This window comes from Nyctereutes procyonoides, unplaced genomic scaffold (genome assembly GCF_905146905.1).
Source record: "Nyctereutes procyonoides isolate TBG_1078 unplaced genomic scaffold, NYPRO_anot_genome, whole genome shotgun sequence".
NCBI lineage: Eukaryota > Metazoa > Chordata > Mammalia > Carnivora > Canidae > Nyctereutes > Nyctereutes procyonoides.
In genome coordinates this window covers 16,185,486-16,205,443 of record NW_026575052.1, presented here as the reverse complement: position 1 = coordinate 16,205,443, position 19,958 = coordinate 16,185,486, and the positions used below count along the sequence as shown (strand labels likewise).

Genomic DNA, 19,958 nt, shown 5'->3' with positions numbered 1-19,958 from the left:
GTGCCATACTGGTGGTTAAATATTTTGAATATTACCCTGGCCCAAATCGTAGCCCAAGGCCTGTGGTTGGGCCTCTGAGAGGAACCGATGCTGGCCAGACGTCCTGCCACCCCACCTTGGGCCTAGGCCCCATGGACCGGCTGCTACTTGCCTATGTATCATGCCATGCGAACTCAGGAATCCACCTTCAAGGTCTCTGCGGTTTTCAGGTGCTGTGGCTGTGGCCGACCTCTCTGGACCAGGATGTGGGCATCTTGGCTTCCCGGCTTGTGGCTGCTCAGTCTCTGGGCTGCGTGCAGCCAGGCGGCAGATACAGGTGAGGTGCCGCATGAAGACTGGGGTGCCACTGGTCTGTGACTGGCTCTCTGAGATGCTGGGGTCCGATGTACATGTGTGACCATGTGCCTAGGTCATGTGGGCAGGGATGGAGAATCCATCCAGGGAGCCCATCCCAGGGTGGGCTCAGGGTGGGCTGAGGCATGGTCCATCTGTACGTGTGTGGGGTGAGCTGAGCGTCTGTGTGCTTCTGTCTGCATGTTTGTACGTCTGTGAGCCTTTCTGCATCGCAGAGTTGCTCTGTGCCTCTGTACTCATTCCTGTGTCTGTGTGTGTGAGAGAATAGCCCTCTTCCCCAGCATGTAAAGCCATCCTGTGCAAACAGTTGAAGGAGGCCCAGGCCTTTCTGATCCTTTTCATGGTAGAGAATCCATCCTCCAGCCCACGTGCTCCTCCTCCTCCACGGCTGGCCCTGGATCCTGAGTAAAGGGCCCGCCTCGAGACCCAGACGCTGGATGGAGCAGAGGGTGCAGCTTTCCAGGGCCTGAAGCCAGAGGAAGTTGACCGGGCAACTTGCCCTGCCCTGCTGGGTGCCCTCTGGGCTTCATAGCTTAGCTGCCCAGCTGAGCAGAAATAGAACTCCTAGAACCCAAATCTAGCTGAGGGAAGCAGAAAAATCGAGGTGCAGATGTGAGAGGGGTGTGAACCCAGGGTGCACGTGACTGCTTGCAGGTTGTGTGTGCGTACATATGTGCTTATGCGTGCATGCACGTGTGCCTTGCTCTCTCTCCCTCACCGGCTCCCCTGGGGGTTGGGGCAGAGAATTTCAACATCTGTAAGGAATCTGGGCCCACTGCCAAGGGGTGAGTCACCCACTGCTGCTGCCGATGCTGAAGACAGTGATAGTCTTTCTGGCCAGACCTGGGGGAGGGAGACTTCAGTGGGGTCACTGGGCCGAGGGATCCAAGGTTCCTTCTTCCAGTTAGGCAGCCAGGGAGTCCAATGCTCAGCTTCGAGGAGCAATATTCATTGTCCTGTCCCAGCTCTCCCATCTGCAGTGATGGGGAGGCTTTTTTGAGTCTGGCCTTTATCTCCTATTGTAGAATCCTTCCTAACCTTTTGCTCAGTCAACCCTAAAGGAGACAGGCCCATGGCTACCTACCTGTCCCTTCGGGTTTTGGAGACCATAATTAAGCTATTCTTCTCTAGGAGCCTTTACCCACTTAATATACCATGTCGGAAGCCCCTAGATCCTGGTGGTTCCCTTGAGTTTGTGGTCCCTTTGGGCCCTCAGTCTCTTTTTACTGTTTCATAAGGTAGTTATCCAGGTGAAAAATCATTCTGTTGGTTTAGACTTGTGTCTGGTCTGTTGTTCTGCTGTAGATGTAGGAAGTAAACCCCACCCACTGCTGAGAACACATGTACCAGCTACACACAGCATCCCTCGTGGCACAGGCATCCACAACTCACACATGTGCAGACATGCACATGTGCTTGTACATAACACAAGCGTGCATAATGTGACTTTCTTTACCTCTGAAGTGATCCTCTGCCCCCCACTTGGGTGTATATGAAGGAGGAGCACATGTAGACATTTGGCTCTTTACCACATCTGAGTTCTGTGACTGCCCAGGGTTTCTTTTGTTCTTTCTTTTGCTGACCTGCCCCCTGACTTGGAATTTTGGTGGATATGAGTTTCAGGAGTTCTGGCCTTGCTCTGCTGTGAACTCATTTAGTGGCCTTGGGCCCAGCCTCAATCTCTGGGCCTCAGTCTTCCCATCTGTATACTGGGAGTCCTCCTGGCTCCCAGGGTAGCTAGAGTCAGAAGGCAAGAGGTAAAAGCAGCCCCCAAGGCGGGCCTGATTAAAGATCCAGAATGGGGAACAAAAATTTGCTTCTCTCCAGGTTCCCCAATGGACTCTTTAGCCAGAGTCCACTGAATGGCCCATTGCCAATTCCTTTCCAGGTGAGCAGTGCCCACTTTCACAAGAGGAAGGACTCAAGTTGGAACATAGAAGCCATTTATCGACCAACATAACTGGTGAGTGCCCATCTCATTCTGCTGTCCCCCCCCTACCATCTTGCTGGAGCGGCTGTTACCCCCTCCTCACCTGCCCAGCTGAGCTCTTCATCTGGTGTCTCCCTCAAAGGCTTTAATCTCATCCGCCGACTCAACCTCATGAAAACATCTGCCATCAAGAAGATCCGCAACCCCAAGGGGCCCCTCATCCTGCGACTGGGGGCAGCCCCGCTCACCCAGCCCATGCGGTAAAGGCCCCAGTGTGACCACTGGGCATTAATACTCCCCAGCAACTCTGGGTGTGGGGCTCTGTTGGTCATCTTCTCCCACTCGTTGGCAGAAGTCAACCTGGTTTCTACTTCTGGGGTTTGCAGGGTAGGCACAGAGGAAATGTGTGGCTGATCCACCCTCTGTCCCTCCCCTACCTCTGGCTAGCCCCTGGGGGACAGGCCTGTATTCTCTGGGCACCATGAAGACCCTGGGATGGAGATGGGAACCTGGCAAGAGTCTGTATGTGTGTATGTGTGTGTGTGTGTGTGTGTGTGTGCACCCCCATGTGTCCACATGTAAAAGTTCATACTCCCACAAGTCCCCGGGGAGTTTGGCTCCTGCTTTCCTCTCTAGCCTCAACTTCCAAAATGTTCCTCTTTCTTTCTTGCTGCTCTAGTCATGCTGAATGCTTTTTATCTTTTTCTAGCATCTTCTCCTACCCCAGTCCTGGTTATCCTGGATTCCAGGGCATCCTGGATTTCTTGGAAGAACTTAACCACAATTGTCATGATTTAGTGACATAGTCATCCCAGGGACTCTTTGTTTAGGGTCCTATTTCTGCCCACCCCCCAGACTTGAAGGCTCCATGAGGGCAGGAACTTTCTCTGTGCTTTCACCACTGTTATCCCCAGTAGCCAGTTCCACCCACGTAGTAGGCACTTGATAAATGTCAGTAGACTAAACAAACATGCATATGTATGTGTCGGTTTGGAGGTGTGGGCCTGTGCGTGTCTCATGTAGGTTCAGCAGTCCTGAGGGCCCAGGGAAGGCAGCAGGTGGCCTCTCACCTGAGCCTCAGGGTACCCCTCCCGGCTCTACCCCCAGGCGAGTCTTCCCTCGGGGCCTCCCCAGTGAGTTTGCCCTGGTGCTGACGCTATTGCTGAAGAAACACACCCACCAGAACACGTGGTATTTATTTCAAGTGACCGATGGAGATGGGTACCCACAGGTGAGCCAGACTACCACCCCCCTGCCCCCCCGTGGCTCTTGGGGCATCGAGCAGTCCCAGTCCAGTCCAACCTCTGTCCCAGCTTGTGAATTCAGGGGTTCTGTGCCCCATCCCCAGTGCCCACCCTCAAGGTTACCCCTACCCCAGCGGCTCCTGCCCTACCAGCTTTCTCCTCTTTCTGGGCTTCAGTGCCCCCTCCTAAGAAATGACCTTGAGAGCCCTGAACTTTGCTCTACTGAGCCCATGGGACTCTGATCCTCTGTCCCGGTCCTTTCTCAATTGCACACAGATTTCCCTGGAAGTCAACAGCCAAGAGCGGAGCCTGGAGCTCCGGGCCCGGGGCCAAGACGGCGACTTTGTGTCCTGCATCTTCCCAGTGCCCCAGCTCTTTGACCTGCGCTGGCACAAGCTGGTGCTGAGCGTGGCTGAACGTGTGGCATCCGTGCACATGGACTGCACCTCAGCCTCCTCTCGGCCTCTGGGGCCCCGGCGACCCATGCGGCCAGGGGGCCACGTCTTTCTGGGCCTGGATGCAGAGCAGGGGAAACCAGTCTCGGTGAGTGCCAGGTCGGGCGTTGGCCTCTGTTCCCACCTTCTGGGAGCCTGGGTGAGCTCCCGGGAATCCCTGTCTGACCAGGTCCTTCCCTTGCTCAGAATCCTGTTGTGGTTGCCCACTGCCCTCCGGATGCAGCCTAAATATATTAACCTGGCATTCAAGGCCCTTCACGACCTGGTCCCTAACATGTCTATGGTATCTTTTCCTTCATTTACACCTCTCTGTAAGGCTTCTTCTGGTCAGTTCCTTCCTAGTCATACATCTTGCCTGTTCCTTTCACACCCATGTGCCTTTGCCTATGCTGTCACCTCCACCCGGGACACATACCCACCTGCAGGGTATTTGCTCGGCCTTCAAGGCCCCGCTGAAATGGAACCTCCCCGCCCCTGTTCCTCTGGGCCAAAGTGACCTTGTCTCCCTCCTCCCTGTCTTTCCTGTGTGTGCAGTTCTGTTTTGCTTTTGGTGACAGCTCTGTTCCTGAAGGTCTCCCCGGTGAAACCAGAAATACTCCGAGGGCGCATTCTGGGGTGGGGCCTTCTCTGGGCCTCACGGGCAGCCAAGGGCACTGAGCTATTTGACAAAATGAAGCGGGAAACTGACTTGCATGTCTCCTGCAGTTTGACCTTCAGCAGGCACACATCTACTGTGACCCAGAGCTTGTGCTGGAGGAGGGATGCTGTGAGATTTTGCCAGGAGGGGTGAGTGGCCTGGCTCCGGCCCCGCTGGGAAGGTCGGGGCACTTTCCATGGGCCTAGTGAGCTGGAGATGGGGACCGGGATAGGGATGCAATGAGATCGCAGGATGGTGGGTGAGGGCGTGAATTCTGAACTGACCCCATCCCTTCTGTCACTCCGGACAGTGTCCCCCAGAAACGTCCAAGGCCCGCCGGGACACCCAGAGCAATGAGCTCATCGAGATCAATCCACAGACTGAAGGCAAGGTCTACACCCGCTGCTTTTGCTTGGAGGAGCCTCAAAACAGCAAGGTGGGTGGGCAGGGCAGGTAGACATGAGCATAGGTGAGTAGAAGTGGCACCGAGGTGGACCACCAGGGTCAGTTGTGCCTGGGGTAGGGAGGGCCCCGGAAGCCCCACCCCTATAGGATTCCGGGAGGCAGAGAGCCCACCGGGTAAACCTGTGCCTACCTGCCTGTTGGCACTGAGGGAGGTGCCCATTCTAGCCCTGGCACTACCCAGCCCCTCACTGACGTCACCCCAGACCCTTCTGGTGAGGTCAAGACCAGGCTTGCACCCAAAGGCAGTTGCTCCGGGACAGAGCTACGTGAGATCAGAGGCCAGGACACACTGCTTCCTTCAGGGATTGCTTGCCCTCCTGAGGCCAGCCCCAGCCAATGCCAGGCTGATTCGATGCCCAGCACCATGGCCAGCTGCCCTACCTACTCTTGGGTTCTTTAGGGTGGCAGGGAAACCCAGTTCCTCCCTTTGCCCCACCCCCAGGCTGGGCAGTATCCCTGTCCGCTGGGCATCATGCCCAGCCTTTGGCTGCAGGAACACAGGATCCCATTGATTCATGGTCTTGTTTTCTCCGACATCACGTGGGTGAAGGGGAGAAGGAGGGGGGACCTGTGGGAGTGCCAGGGGCCTGGGCAGGCTCTTGATGCCTTGGGAGGTGCCAGCTGAGGGGGTACCTGGGTCCCTGCCCCTACCTGGGTGCCTTTATCTGGCGTGGGCTCCTGTGCTGCTCCCTCTTGAAAAGTTCCTTTTCACTCTGTCTACCCAGGTGGATGCCCAGCTGACAGGAAGTATCAGCCAGAAAGAAGAAAGAGGAACAAAGGTAGAGCTAGGAGCGGGGAGGTGGGGAGAGGAGTTCATGGTGACCTGGTCTGCTCTCTGTACCCTCTGTAAACCCCTTGAATAAGCCACTGTACGCCCACACTCTTCCCACCTGCCCCCACTCCTGGACAGAGCTTAGGCTGTATAGGCGCCAGCTCGGAGAAGGAAGGGTGAATGGGGGCGAGACAGACAGTACCTGGCACAATGTAGGGCACCCGCTCCTGATGGTTCTTGGGTAGGAGTATTGGAAGCAGCGTTTCATACCCTCTGCTTCCTGCCCATTACCATGCCCTCCCTCTTCCCAGGCCCGTCAGGAGCCAGCAGCCAATGAGGTAAGCCTCCCATCTAGACTGGCAAAAAGAGCTTGGTTGAGGAGGTGCCAGCATGAACCCTTTTGACACTTTGGGGCACTTGAGCCTGGGCATGGGGGTTTGGGATGACTACTCAGCTCCTAGCATTCCTTCGGGGCTCAGTGCTGGGCTCTGTCTGCCTGCTGCCTCTCCTTGGGTGGGTAGAGGAGGAGGGACTCGTCCTGGACACTCCTGCCGAGTTGGCAGCAAATGGCCACGGGCATCATGGGAAGAGTCCAAGCCTTGGCTGTGGGACCCCAGATTCTGGGCCTCACTCTGCCCCCACATGCTGCGTGACCCAGATCCCACTGCTGTTTCTCTCCGGGCTTCAGTTCCTCATGTGAGAAATGGCTTGGCTCTGGGATGCTGGGAGTTGAGGGATGAGGCTTGTTTGGTAGGATTCCTATCTTCTTGCTCCCTTGGACTTCACCCAGGACACACATGATGTTCTGTGTGCTTGCTGTGTGTATGCAGGGAAATGGGGTTTGGAAGGCCGGTTCCGGGCTCTCAGAACTGACCTCTTGGCCCATTCTTCCCTTGTAGTGTCCACCCTGTGTCCATGGTGCCCGGGAAAGCAATGTGAGTGAATAGAGAGTGTGCAGGGTGGGGTGGGCGGGGGCTGGGAGTGGGCTAATTGGCTTTCTGGTTAAAAACAAGTGGACCTCTGTGCTCTTATCACACTCCCTCCCTGCACATCCCCCAGAGCTGGACTTGACTCCCACCCCATCCCCACCAAGGGCTTCATGGAAGGAAGCCTCACGCCTTGTGATCCAGACAATGTATTGGGATCCGGGGTGAAATGGGGACAGGATAGTGGCTGGTAGGGCTAGGACCTTGGTTGCTGATCCCGGCTTTCCACTTCCCACAAGGACTCAGGGCTGCCCTGCTTGAAGGCTTCTCACATCAGCTTGGAGGCCTTGAGAAGGGGAAGGCTGACTCAGGGTGGCACAGCTCGGCACTGGCCCCCAACCCTATGTTGGCTCAGGACCTCCCCTCATATCCCTCTCTAGCTGGCTCTGGTCCAGCCTCCCTCTGGGGTACAGAAGGACAAAGGAGAGGGGCTCGGTGTGAGCATAGCTAGTACCCAACTGTACCTCTTCCGTGGGCGGCATAGGTCACCACTTTCCCATAGCCTGACATTCTGAATTGACATGCCACATTAGTCTATAAAGGGCACAGCCCTGGTTACCCTCTGCTCCAAGCCCCCTGACCTTGGGGGACACAGGAAGTACTCCTCTGCTGCCTGGCCCTCTTTCCATCTAGCCCCCCACCAAATCTGGTAAGGCTGATGGTCCCCGGATATGCAGGCGTTACCATGGCAACTGAACAGCCCTGTAATCCTAACAAGTAGGGGGTGGGACTAGCTAAAGCCGGCAGTTTAAAGAAGGTAGGTTAGACCCCTCTGCAAGTCTGACAGCATATAAAGTCAGCATGCTGGGTGGCCTTGGAGGCAGAGCTGTTGATCTGCTGGTGGTCTTGGATTTGGGGTGTTGGTCCTGCCACAATGCTGTGTGACCCTGTTTAATTGCTTGCCTTCTCTGCATCCCTGGTTTTTCCTCCATCCCTGAGGTACAATGTTTTCTTTGCCCCCCAGGTGACAGTCGGTCCCTCTGGACCCAAGGTGAGTCCAAGATGGAGAACAGGACACTCTTGCCCGCTTTGGAAGTCCCGGCCTGTCCCACAGTGTGTTACCCCCTGGCTGTGTGTTTCTATCAGGGCTACCCGAACCTGTATGTGTGGGGGGTGATTAGGTGTGTGTGTGTGTGTGTGTGTGTGTGTGTGTGTGTGTTGGGGAGAGTAGGGAGCTGTGTGTGTATAAGGATGTTAAAGGTGCCCCTTTTCTGAGTCCTACTGTGCATCAGGCTTTGGGCCTTGCATTGCACATCTCTTACCTTCCCCGCTCCTCGAGCATCCAGCGGGGAGGCCACTAGCATTTTACTTCAGAAAACACTGAGGCTCAGCAGCGCCCCGTGTGGGCCTGGAGGTATTGGGGTGATAGTGTGGGGGTCTGGCTGTGTGCCTCCTGGGACACACGTTCACATGTGTGTGTGGCCCCCTGTGGTGGGGGGAGTGAGCCCTTGTGCCCGTGGGCCCGACAGGACCACAGAGGGCATGAGTGACGGGGTAGGCGGCACGCATGTGAATGTGGAGCTGTGTGCTTGTGGGTGCCCAAGAGTACATCGCACAGCCCCTGGGGCTGCCTTTGTGTGAGTGTTGCGTGAGTGCCAGGCTCCGTGCTGAGCACCTTGTGTGCACTGTCACATTTCTTCCTTGACACAGCCCCCTGAGGAGGGGCTAACATGAGTCCCTTTTTATTGCTGAAGAGACTGAGTCTCAGAGAGGTGACATGACCTGCCCCGAGTCACATGCTAGTAAGCGGTAGGGGCAGGATTTGAACTCTGGCAGCCTGACACTCCCCATCATGGATCTGTCATCCCACATGTGTGTATCCGTGCATATGTGTCCATGTGCCCCAGGGCGAGCTGCGTGCGAGCTCGCGTGCTTGGGTAGGGGTGGGGAAAGTACCCTCTTTGTGAGACTATAGATCTGCCAAATATAGCCTCTTGGGGTGGGAGGGCCATATGGATGAATGCATATGGAATCCATATGCTGTGTGCATGCTTGGGGGTTGGGGCAGGCTGTGCTCATTTACACACCCGAGCGTGGTGGATGGGTGAAGACGGGCTGGGAAGAGCTTCGGCAGGTCTCCCATGTGCTCCCTCGGGTCCCAGCCCCTGTTTTGATCTCATTCACAGGGAGGGAAAGGTGAGCGAGGCCTGCCTGGCCCATCAGGCCCCAAAGGAGAGAAGGGAGCCCGGGTAAGTGCCCCAGCCATGCCCACTGCAGGGCCCTCCCCAGCTGTACCCTGGGGGTGTGCTGCCATGTGAGCCATCCCATCAGCTCAGCCCAAATCCTGCAGCCTGGCCTACATGGGGGCTGATGGGTGGGGTCTTTCTAGGAGTCAGTTTACAGAGGCCTCTATTTTTTAGGGAACTGTGGGACTCTTGAGCCTATCCTTCTCAAAACAGGGTCTCACCCACATCCCTGGTTCCCTACCTCTAGGGCAGTGACTGCGTCCGAGTCTCCCCAGAGGCCCCACTTCAGGTAAGACCTGGAGGTGGACGCCTGGGTGGCTCAGAGGCTTGAGCGTCTGAGGTTGTGATCCTGGGGTCCTGGGATCGAGTCTCGCATCGAGCTCCCCACAGGGAGCCTGCTTCTCCCTCTGCCCGTGTCTCTGCTTCTCTCTGTGTCTCTCATGAATAAATAGATAAAATCTTAATAAAGACCTGGAGGCAAGGCCAATATGGGGTCAGCCCCCAGAGAAGGGGCATGTGTGTCCTTGCTGTCCACCAGGTGACCTTTTTATCTCCCACCCCTTATCTCCCTTCTCAGTGTGCAGAAGGCCCCAAGGGAGAGAAGGGGGAGTCAGGAGCCTTGGTGAGTGTGGGACTGAGGACAGGGCCGGGCAGCGGGGTCTTCGCCCAGCCTCCCCCTCTTTCTCTCACCCCTTGTCTTGTGTCCCCTCCTCAACTCAGGGACCCTCAGGACTTCCAGGCTCTGCAGGCCAGAAGGTAATGGGCCTGGATTTGGAGGGGCGGGTGCCAGGGAGGCCTGTGGGCCCTCAGACTTGAGGAAGATGTCTAAAATCTTGCCAGAGGACAGAGGGTACCATCCCCACAGGAGGCCAGAAGTGGCAATACTCTCTGTCCCTCCCTGTCACCTTGCCCTGTCCACGTGCCCCCACAGACTCCCTGGCCCGGAAGTTCTTTCTGTTGTCTACCTTCCTGTAGTGACTGCAGCCATTCAGTCTCTGGGGAGGCAGAAACCGGGGGTCGAGAAGCCAGTTGTCCTTCCTCCCGATAGGGCTGGTTTGGTTCTTCCAGCCCATTCTCTCAGCCCCCGACACTTTACCTTTTCCTTCCCCAGGGCCAGAAAGGCGAGAAGGGAGACGGAGGCATCAAGGGCTCTCCAGGAAAGCCAGGCCGCGATGTACGGTGCTCGGGACCCTTCCTCGCCACCACCCCATGGCCCTCAGTGAAATGCTGGAGTTAGCCATCAGAGTCCAACCTACTAGCCTTGCTCAGACAGGAGAACGGAAACCCAGGGAGGGGGAGGCTGTGCCCCAGGAAGCAGAGCTAGGAGGGGACAGAACAGGACCTGAACTCAGGCCCCCTGGCTCCCAGCCTGACCCCTGACCTCTGATGCCCTGTGGTTGACATCTGATGACCTTGGGGCACAGGGCTGGAGTCTGACTTTGGGGAGGGGTTCTGAGGGTGGGCAGCTGGGTGCATACCCATCTCAGTGGGGCTGCTGTCCCAGGCGGTGCCAGGCCTCAGGCTCTTCTTCCGCCTCTACCCCACAGGGCCGGCCAGGGGAGATCTGCGTCATGGGGCCCAAAGGGCAGAAGGTGAGTTGTGGGTACCTGTGGGATGGAGAGTGGGTGGTGGGGCTGAGGCGATGGCTCTCTCACACCCACCATGTCTGTACCAGGGAGACCCCGGTTTTGTTGGGCCTGAGGGGCTGGCTGGAAAGCCTGGCCCCCCTGGCCACCCTGGGCCCCCTGGGATAGGACTTCCTGGGACCCCGGTGAGTACTCTTTGCCCCTCCTGCTGTTCTCTGGTCTGGCCAGGGCTGGGGAGATAAGACTCAGTTCTGGGGGTCCTGGTTGGGGGAAGGGGCTTGGGTGGATCTCACTATGATGTAGGGCCTCTGGGAAGCCTCTATCTGATGCTGTTCCTGCCCTCAGGGGGACCCAGGCGGCCCACCAGGCCCTAAAGGAGACAAGGTAAGCACAGGTGGGAGCGTGGCACTTGGGGAACCCCCTGCATGGTGGAAGGAGAGAGAAGGGGACCCAGGGCAGCAGGCATGCATGGAGGGAGGGAGCCAGGCATTCAGCTGAGAAGGCTGGCTTAGTTCAGCCAGGCCCCTCAGTGAGGATTGTCCCCCTCCCAGTGCTTGCTGACTTGGGAGCCCTGGCCTGGGTTCTAGGCGTGGGGACAGGTAGGCCTAAGTCTAGTAATGACCAGAAAGGCCATAACCGGAGGGCCCAAGCCCCTTTTAAGGTCATATGCCTTGATGAGCAGAAAGCCCTGGAAATGTCTGACCATGTCTGTCTGCTCTGGCTCCTCTGGGGTCACCCAGATTCCTCTGGACCTGCTGCACGAGGGAAGGGCTACACAGAGGCCTCATATTCTTCCTTCCTTTGCAAGGAGAAGGACTTGGGTTAGACGTGGAGAAGGACAGGCAGCAGGCAGGGAGTGCTTGCTGACCAAGCTGACCATGAGGAGATGGGAGATTTGGCTGAGATTGTACTGCCAATTCAGAGAAGGGACTGATGGGGAAGGGGTGGATGGGCCAAGGTCATGGCCAGGAGCCTCCCCCTTAACACTTCTTCTGACCACAGGGCAGCTCGGGGGTGCCAGGAAAGGAAGGTCCTGGCGGGAAACCTGTAAGTAGGCCCAATCTGGAGGGGGAGGGGGTGTGTGGCCTACCATGCCCAGGGCTGCTCTGCCAAGGCCTCCAGAGAGAGGGGGGGCTAGGTCCTTGGGCCCTCTCTTGGCATACCAGTCCCTCTGGCTGGCACTAATGCCCACTGCTTCTTCTGACAGGGGAAGCCAGGAGTGCCGGGGCTGAAGGGAGAGAAGGTGAGATCCAGGCAGGGTTGCACCAGGATGGGTGGGAGTGGGAGCCCCTCTCTGAAGGTGACACTGAGCATCAGGAGTGCTGGACTTTGTTGGTTCTTATGGTGTGTGTGTGTGTGTGTGTGTGTGTGTGTGTGTGTGTGTGTGATTACTGAATAAGGAGCCTGGCTTGGGAGTTAGACAGCTGGGTTTGGGTCCTGCCTCGGCCGCTCACATGATTAATGAATGTGCCACTTAGCTCCTCTTCACCTGAGTGTCCACATCTGTAAATGGGACACCATGTCTTCCCATGGCTTGTTGCGAGGATGAGTTTTGTGATGTCCAGGAATCATAAGTGGAATGAATGAGTCAGTTGAACAGAGAGCCTCTCCAGTGTTCTTGCTGTCCACCTTAATGCGGAGGGTGGGGCCCCCCACCAGTGTCTAGCTGGAGCTCCTTGTCTTCCCCAGGGTCCACTTGTCTCTCCCAACTTGTCCACTCATGATCTCTCCCTTCTGCTAGGGTGACCCCTGTGAAGTGTGCCCGACACTGCCTGAGGGCTTCCAGAACTTCGTGGGGCTCCCTGGAAAGCCAGGGCCCAAGGGGGAGCCAGGTGATCCTGCACCAGCCAAGGTGAGTGCCCAAGGTGGCCATGGAGGGGCCCCACAAAAGTCCTGGGAGTGTGATCCTGGGAGGAGTTGGGCACTTGACAGAGGGACTGGGTACTGCTCTTGGCCATAGAAAGATTGTGGGCAGAGGGTCCTGGCTCTTAGCTACATGGGAGGGGGCTGAACCATAGAGTTTGGGGCTGGGCCAGAGGGCCCTCCAGGTCTCCATGGCTACCTCCTAGGTTTTTTGAGGAGCCTCTAAGATGCCTTTTGGGCAAGCTGGGGTGGAGCCAACCCTTATAGTGAGTGAGACTGTGCCCTCCTCCTGGGACTGGTGTTGGTTAGGGGTGGAGGAGTGGGCAGGGCTGGGTCAGGGTCCTCGCCCCGACTCCCCACTCCACTCCACTCCCTCACCCATACTTTCTTTCAGGAGGGCCTGGGAGCTGTTGGATGGAAAGGTGATCGGGTAGGTACTGGAACTTTCCAGCAGGGTATTATAGCCTGGCCTGATTTCCTCCATGTGTTACATGGGTTGATTAGCCCTGGCTCTGGAAGCTAATCTTGAGCCCCATAGGACCCCTGGGTATTTGAAAAGTTTGTGGTGTGTAACATTGTTGTCCTCGGGTATGGCCAGGAAATTGGGGTGCCCCTGCAGGCCCAGCCTCAGCCCATAAACCTTTTCTCTCTTACAGGGAGATCCTGGCATCCAAGGCCCCAAGGGAGAGAAGGTAAGGGAACACTGGCCCCCCTGGCTGCCCACCCCCCGACTGCTGGGAGCCTTTCCGAGTTTTTGTTCCTTCCCCAGGGGGACTCCTGCTCATCCTGCAGCTTAGCCGTAGGAGCCCAGCATCTTGGGCCCTCTACAGGGGCCAAAGGAGATGTGGGTTCCCCTGGCTTCGGTTTGCCTGGCCTTCCGGTGAGTGACCAGCCTGGCCCAGTCCAGCCCCATCTTTGCCACACGGGGAGCCTCCCTGGCTCCTCAGGCTCTGAGCCTGCAGGCAGAGACCAGGATGGAGTCCCCGACGCTGGTGTCCCCAGCCTGCAGCCTGGTTTCTCCCTCCTTCCCTCCGCTGCCCCAAGCTGCTTGCCCTAGGGCTCCCTCCTAGAACCTCCAAGTACCCGGCTGTGTAACAGAAGCAAGTGTCCAGCTACCTGCCTAGTTGCGGCATTCGTAATTCCAAGCTGGCCTTTCTCTTGCTGGGTGGACACTGGGACCGTGGAGTCTCAGAGAGGTGGGAGTGGGAGGATGCTCTAATTGTGACTTGATTGTTTTTTTAGGGGAAAATTGGGGCTCCAGGGCCAGCAGGGCTGAAAGGAGAGAAGGTGAGATCTGGGTTAGCCACCAGGGGCACCCGGGCTTCTTGGAAGGGAGGCAGGGAATGGGGATACAGACAAGAGCTCAAATCCACAGCGAGAAAAATTCATCAGTGCTTGGTAGACGGGAGTCAACGAACCTACTTGTGAGAGCCCTCATGTTCACGGGAATTCCTTAGTGTTGTATTTTCTATTTTATTGATGATCTAAAACAATTAGGCACGTGTAAGGCTACCTTTTAATAAAATAACCGTATTTAACTCTCCTTTACCACTTACAATGGGCTGGGCACTGTTCCAAGCGCTGGTGCGTGTATTAACTCGTTTCATCCTCCTAAAACCTTATGGGGGAGCTGCTCCATTATTCTCATCCTACGGTTGAAGAATCGGAGACAGAGAAGGCCAAGTCAGTTCCCCAAGGTCACATGGGTGTTTGAGTGTAGAACTGGGAGCTGAGCCTAGGAATCTGGCTCCGGAGTCTGTAATCTTCGCCACTCAACTTCGGTGCCCGTGTTCACGTTTGTATTTATGATTGTGTCGGAGACAAATGACAGTGTTGAACTTACAAGGCGGTGTTGCTCAGATGAGGGCTTCTGGGGGTGGACGAGTGTTCAAGGGTGACAAACACTGAAATATATGTTTAGACTCTGCTCTGTCAGGCAAACCACACCTGTCATTTCTCAGATGGAGCTTTGTACCCCTGCCTCACTGCTGCTTCCTCTCTGGGGTGTCCCAGCCTCAGTAAATGGCATGTCCCCTCCCCCCACTCCTCAGGCCCCAAACCTGCAGCATCCTAGATCCCTGTCTGCTCCTCCATCTGACAGTCCTGCCAACAGCATCTCTGGTGACGTCCCCTGCTGCTCTCCACCTCCATGCGCACCACCGTGGTCTGAGCCCCATCGTGGCTCACCAGGCTGCACCCACCAAACCCGTCCATGGCCTGTTTGTCATCCAGCAGCTAATATAACCTGATCTTGTAAAAAGAACTTGGGTTTCATTATTTCTCTGCTTAATATCCTTCACGACTGACTCTGTACCAAAGTTCTGCTACGCCTTACAAGACCCTGGACAGCCGGCCCCTGCCTGCCTTTCTCCTGGCCCTCCTCTCCCTGGTTCTCAGCCTCCTTCCACTCAGGAGCACGTCAAGACTATTCCCGCCTCTTAGATTCTGTACTTGTGACTCCCACCATCTAGTATGTTTTTCCTCTCTACTCTCCCCTGCCGTGCTTTTGCTGGCTGGCCTGATTCTCATCTTTCTGAGAACAGTCATGGTCAACTCTTCTCTGACCACCCTGTCCAGAACGGCCTCCCTATCTCATCTCCCTGCCTGTTTCCTCCCTGGCACTCACCGCTGTTTATTGTTATGGTAACTTAAAAAGTTCTGGTTGTCCCCCACAAGAGTGTAAGCTCCACGAGGTGTTCGTGCATGCTGCTCACTGCATCCGACCTGCACCTGGCCCCGTGCACAGATGTGGAGGTGTCTGGTGCAGGGCTGTTGGATAACTGAATTAACGATCATTGTGTGCGGGGTGAGGGCCGCGTATGGGGCTGGGATTCTGGGAAGTGAGGCTGGGGGCAGGAGCCTGCCACAGACTCTCTGGGGGACCTTGGGGAAGTCCCCTGGCCGCCCTAGGCCTCAGTGTCCCTAGCCAGGAAGGGAGAGAGGTAGTCTAGCAGTCCTCACAGGCTACTTTTGCGGTTTGTGGTTTGGGATTGACTCAGCACCTGTAATGCCTCCTTACTTTGACCCCATGTTTTCTGCTTTGTCCTCAGGGTAATTTTGGGGAGGCAGGGCCAGCTGGCCGCCAGGTAAGTGTGCTCGGCATATGACAGCTCTGGGGAGAGGGAAACGTGGGAGGTGCTGCCTGCTGCTGCGGGGACAACAGACCTGGGCTGTGCCCTAGCATAGCCCGAGCAGGTGCTAGGCCTCACACATGGCCTTTTTTCTAATCACACAGGGGCCACCAGGGCCAGCGGGACCCACAGGCACCAAAGGGGAGAAGGTGAGTCAGGAGATATGCTCCAACCTGCAGTGGGGAGAACTTCGTGTACTAATTCAAGCCCTTTGAGGCTCCCCACTGCCTGAGGGTAACATCTTCTTCCTTAGCATGGCGTTCGAGACCTTGATCATTTGGCTCCCACCTTCATTTCTTCCCCGTCCTCCCGAAATCTCTCCTGAGATATCCCTCACCCAGCAGACGTGCCATATTGGGCCCAGGTCTATTCCTCAGCCCCAGATTCCAAGCCTGGCTCGGGATCCCCCAACCCTGTGTCCTGGCTTGGCAGGGGGAGCCTTGTGAGCCGTGCCCAGCCCTGTCCAAGCCTCAGGATGAGGATGGCTATGTGGTGGCCTTGCCTGGTCCTCCTGGAGACAAAGGAGAGCCTGGGCCTCCAGGCTTCGGCTTGCCAGGAAAACAAGTGAGTTCCCAGGTTGTTGCAGGTGGGGCTCAAAGTGAGGAGGGATCCCTGCCTGGGTCTCTTGGCTCCCTGGACAGTGGGGAGGAGCTGGGAGTGGGCGGAAGGGTCAACCAGAGGCAGCTGGCCTCAGGGACCTCAGCCCTTCACCCTGGGATGCAGCCTGGCAGGGTGTAAAGAGCACCAACTTGGGACCAGACGGGCCTGAGTTTAAATTCTAACTCTTTTCTGCCTTTTCCTCACTCTATGACTTGAGCCAGTTCCCTTTCCTCTCTGTGCCTGTTTCCTCTGTATGGTGGCGCCGTGGAGCCTAGGAATGATGTGTGTGAAGCACTTGGCAGCACACAATAGGCATTCAGAAAGTGATAGTTACCGCGGGGCCAATTATTGTTACCGCTTTCCTGATAGCAGCGAGCACTGACATAGTGCACGCTCTGTGCCACGCGCTGCTTCACGTGTGCTAGCTCGTCTAACCGCACAGGGACTCTCAGGAGAGAGGCCAGCTGCATTTTTATCATCCCCTTTGACAGATAAGCAAACCGAGAGAGGTTAAGTAACTTGCCCGGGGATACCCAGGCAGGTCCCTGGCTCGTCTCTCCTCTTAATCTCTACAGTATTGCTTCCCTAGAACAGGGCAGAGATTTTGGTCTGTGTTCCGTACTGTTGTATTCCCTGGGTCTGACAGTGCCGGACGTTTAGGGGTGTCCGCTGTGAGTGAATGGGTGCTAGAAATGCTTTCTCCCCAGGGCAGGGCCGGAGAGCGTGGACTGAAGGGGCAGAAGGTGAGAACCTTGTGCGCGTGGGGGGGGCACTGCCTGTCTGATGAGCCTGCCACCTCCTTTTCCTGATTGCCCCGCACCTACTCCCCACTCCCTGCACAGCCCTCAGCCCAGTTGGAGGGCTCCGAGTGCCTTTAGTCCCCGAGAGGGCAGTCTGGCCCCCAGCTGGGTCACCTCTGCCCTCCGTGAACCCTACTCCTTCCAGGGTGATGCTGGGAATCCTGGAGATCCTGGAGTGCCAGGCACCATGGGGCAGCCGGGCCTGTCAGGAGAGCCTGGCGTTCGGGGCCCCGTAGGCCCTAAAGGAGAAAAGGTGGGTTGGGCAGGGGGTGTTTTGTTGCATGAGCAAAAAAATAATCAGCCTGATTATTAAAAAAAAAAAAAAATCAGCCTGATAGCTAACGAGGGGAAGGACTGCAGAGTCAAGCTGTGAGCCTTACAGGATACCAGAGTCACCGGGTGGAGAGGCCTCAGCCCTTCTCCCCAGCAGGCAGGAGAAAGGCGAGGAGTGTCAGCGGCTGTTTTTATTTCCCAGACCAAGGCGGAGGCAGTGGGTGGGCAGAGCTCTCAAGGGGCACAAGGGCTCCCTTTCTGATGCCTGCTGCTGGCCTGGCTGTCAGCCCTGGCTCAGGGCTCCTGGCTGTGTCTCTGACCAGGGTGACGGGTGCAGCGCCTGCCCCAGCCTGCAGGGAGCAGTGACGAATGCGGCGGGACTGCCTGGGAAGCCCGGCCCTAAAGGAGAACCAGGCCCAGAAGGTGTGGGCCGGCCTGGTAAACCGGTGAGTTCCAGCTGCCCACCCTCTGGTCTTTCCCTGCCTGAGCTTTGCCTTCTCTTCCACCTGCGGGACCCATGGGCCACCTGTATCTTTTAGGGCCAGCCTGGTCTACCTGGAGTTCAAGGGCCCCCAGGACTGAAGGGCATCCAGGTATGTGTTGGTCCCAGGAGCCTGGGCTGCAGGTATGTGTGGTGAGGGGTCGGGGTGGGCAGACACATGGGGGCATTGGGCCTGGAGTGGGGAAGATCAGCTACAGGGTAGGAGGAGATGGAAGTGAAGAGGTTAAGGGGAAGAGATTGGAGAAAAACGTGTTAAGGGTGAGTGGGGAATCTCAAGCCAAGGATTGTCCTTCTACCTCTTCAGGGAGAGCCTGGGTCTCCAGGAAAGGGAGCCCAAGGGCCCCAGGTGAGTTTTTAGCCTTACCTTTGCTTACCTGCCCCCAGACCCCTCAGCACTTCCATTAGCCAGCTGCCCGCTCCTATCCATCTCCCCAGCTACAGAGCTCTGCTTGCCCTCAGATGCTCAAGGGCACAGCTCTGAGATAAGGAATTGGGCAGCAGCCCTGGCCTGCCATTACTTCTGTGGAGGATCTTCCCTTTGCCCCCTGCCCCCTGCCTCTCTCATCCTCAGTCTTCCTGGGGAGCTCTCTTGAGACTCCCCACCCTGACCAGGTATGTCAGTGGGACAGGTTGGCTCAGGCAGCTGTGGCCCACTCTGTCTTTTCTGACTTGCAGGGGGAACCTGGAGTCCAGGGTTTGCCTGGCATTCAGGTACGTCGGCTCTGGGCCTGGAGGAGGCTGGGGTGGGGAGTGGGAAGGGGTCACTTTAGGGTAGGGGTTAACCAACTGCGCTTCCATCTGCAGGGATTTCCAGGACCTCGAGGGCCTCCTGGTCCCATTGGAGAGAAGGGCGCCAAGGTGAACCTCTGCCTCATAAGGCACTAACCCTGAGATCCTTTGGAATGCCCTGGAAGAGGGGACAGGGGCACAGGACCTGTGACATGCCTATCACAGGGCCACCCCAGACCTGGTCTGATACATCTCAGCTGCCTGGTGCCCCTTTTAGCCTCTGTGTCCTCTCTTTTATAGGGATCTCTGGGGCTGAAAGGAGCTGCTGGGCCTGTGGGGCCCCCTGGTGCCAGTGTCTCTGGGCCTCCGGTAAGGGTCCTCTCTGCACGCTGTGCTGGATGTCTTGCTGGGGCCAAGGCTCTTGCTGCTGGGAAAAGGGCATGGGGCTGACCCCACCGGGGCCGGCAGCATGGGGCATGGGAGGAAAGAAGCCCAGCCTCCGAGAAGGAGGGCCACATTGCCTGGACTGGGGCACCTGACTACGGACATTACTTATCATCACAATTTTTGGAGCAGTGACAGCTTAGCCTAGTGCTAAGCTCTAGACCAACAGAGATTCACTTAAACCTCCCAATATCCCAGTAAGGGAGTGGCTATGATCGTCCCTGTTCCATAGATGAGGAAGCTGAAGGCCAGAGGGTGAGGAGTCAGAGTCAGGACTTGAACCCAGGTCTGCCTGTCGCAAAGCATGTATATTAACTCACCCACCCCCCACTTCAGACCTTGGGTCTTGGGGGATCTCTAAATGGCTGCTGCCCCATAGACCTATCCACGCTGATGGAAATGTTCTGTTCTGCTCTGCCCGAGTGGGTAGCCACTAGCCACATGTGGCTCTTGAGTGCTCGAGCTGTGGCCAGTGTAACTGAGGAGCTAAATTTTAAATTTCATATAATTTTAGTTAATTTAAATTTAAATAAGCACACGTGACTATGGGCTACCCTACTGGACAGCACAGGTATCTCGAGACCAGCAATACTTTCAACTTCATTACCCTCAAAGACCTCTCTTTATGACCGTCCCAATAATGATTCCGTTTTAAAAGATGTGTCTATTGAACAAATCACATAGATTAAGTAATATTAAATGCATTTGCTCACTTTCATTCATCAGATACCTGTATAATAGTCTGCTTCCACTCCACATGAACCTACTAGACTTGTACGAGATGGTATAATTCTAGCCTAAATCAAAGAAACACTACCTTCCAGCCAGCCTGTGCCATGCCAGGTCGTGAGCAAATGTGTAATTTCCTTGGGCTTTTGGTAATGTTGAAAATAGCCCAGTGAAGGATATATTTTCTGTCTTTATGGATCCCTAGAGAAATTTCCGTTCCAGTTTGGCAATCACTGATAGAGCCCCCTGAGGGAGCCCTAAGCCCAGAGGGG

The 19,958-nt window shown here is 56.4% G+C and overlaps 1 protein-coding gene across 6 annotated transcripts in view; it reads left to right on the top strand.

Moving 5' to 3' along the window:
* Window positions 1-19,958, top strand: part of COL16A1 (collagen type XVI alpha 1 chain) — a 49,046-nt gene that overhangs the window by 1,688 nt on the left and 27,400 nt on the right. For 5 of the 6 annotated variants that reach the window (XM_055332423.1, XM_055332428.1, XM_055332427.1 and 2 more), the window contains exons 2-38: window positions 210-321; window positions 2,248-2,317; window positions 2,427-2,544; window positions 3,392-3,515; window positions 3,805-4,071; window positions 4,689-4,769; window positions 4,931-5,056; window positions 5,811-5,864; window positions 6,169-6,195; window positions 6,757-6,792; window positions 7,808-7,834; window positions 8,970-9,032; window positions 9,277-9,318; window positions 9,607-9,651; window positions 9,750-9,785; window positions 10,141-10,203; window positions 10,577-10,621; window positions 10,705-10,800; window positions 10,961-10,999; window positions 11,618-11,662; window positions 11,823-11,858; window positions 12,357-12,467; window positions 12,873-12,908; window positions 13,135-13,170; window positions 13,248-13,358; window positions 13,721-13,765; window positions 15,529-15,564; window positions 15,714-15,758; window positions 16,042-16,173; window positions 16,917-16,952; window positions 17,155-17,262; window positions 17,606-17,728; window positions 17,822-17,875; window positions 18,089-18,130; window positions 18,460-18,495; window positions 18,589-18,642; window positions 18,814-18,882. In XM_055332423.1, coding sequence (XP_055188398.1) covers window positions 244-321; window positions 2,248-2,317; window positions 2,427-2,544; window positions 3,392-3,515; window positions 3,805-4,071; window positions 4,689-4,769; window positions 4,931-5,056; window positions 5,811-5,864; window positions 6,169-6,195; window positions 6,757-6,792; window positions 7,808-7,834; window positions 8,970-9,032; window positions 9,277-9,318; window positions 9,607-9,651; window positions 9,750-9,785; window positions 10,141-10,203; window positions 10,577-10,621; window positions 10,705-10,800; window positions 10,961-10,999; window positions 11,618-11,662; window positions 11,823-11,858; window positions 12,357-12,467; window positions 12,873-12,908; window positions 13,135-13,170; window positions 13,248-13,358; window positions 13,721-13,765; window positions 15,529-15,564; window positions 15,714-15,758; window positions 16,042-16,173; window positions 16,917-16,952; window positions 17,155-17,262; window positions 17,606-17,728; window positions 17,822-17,875; window positions 18,089-18,130; window positions 18,460-18,495; window positions 18,589-18,642; window positions 18,814-18,882 — 2,592 coding nt within the window. In that variant the 5' untranslated portion in view covers window positions 210-243. The remainder of the gene's footprint in view (window positions 1-209; window positions 322-2,247; window positions 2,318-2,426; window positions 2,545-3,391; window positions 3,516-3,804; window positions 4,072-4,688; window positions 4,770-4,930; window positions 5,057-5,810; window positions 5,865-6,168; window positions 6,196-6,756; window positions 6,793-7,807; window positions 7,835-8,969; window positions 9,033-9,276; window positions 9,319-9,606; window positions 9,652-9,749; window positions 9,786-10,140; window positions 10,204-10,576; window positions 10,622-10,704; window positions 10,801-10,960; window positions 11,000-11,617; window positions 11,663-11,822; window positions 11,859-12,356; window positions 12,468-12,872; window positions 12,909-13,134; window positions 13,171-13,247; window positions 13,359-13,720; window positions 13,766-15,528; window positions 15,565-15,713; window positions 15,759-16,041; window positions 16,174-16,916; window positions 16,953-17,154; window positions 17,263-17,605; window positions 17,729-17,821; window positions 17,876-18,088; window positions 18,131-18,459; window positions 18,496-18,588; window positions 18,643-18,813; window positions 18,883-19,958) is intronic. The other variant, XM_055332424.1, reaches the window with a different exon arrangement.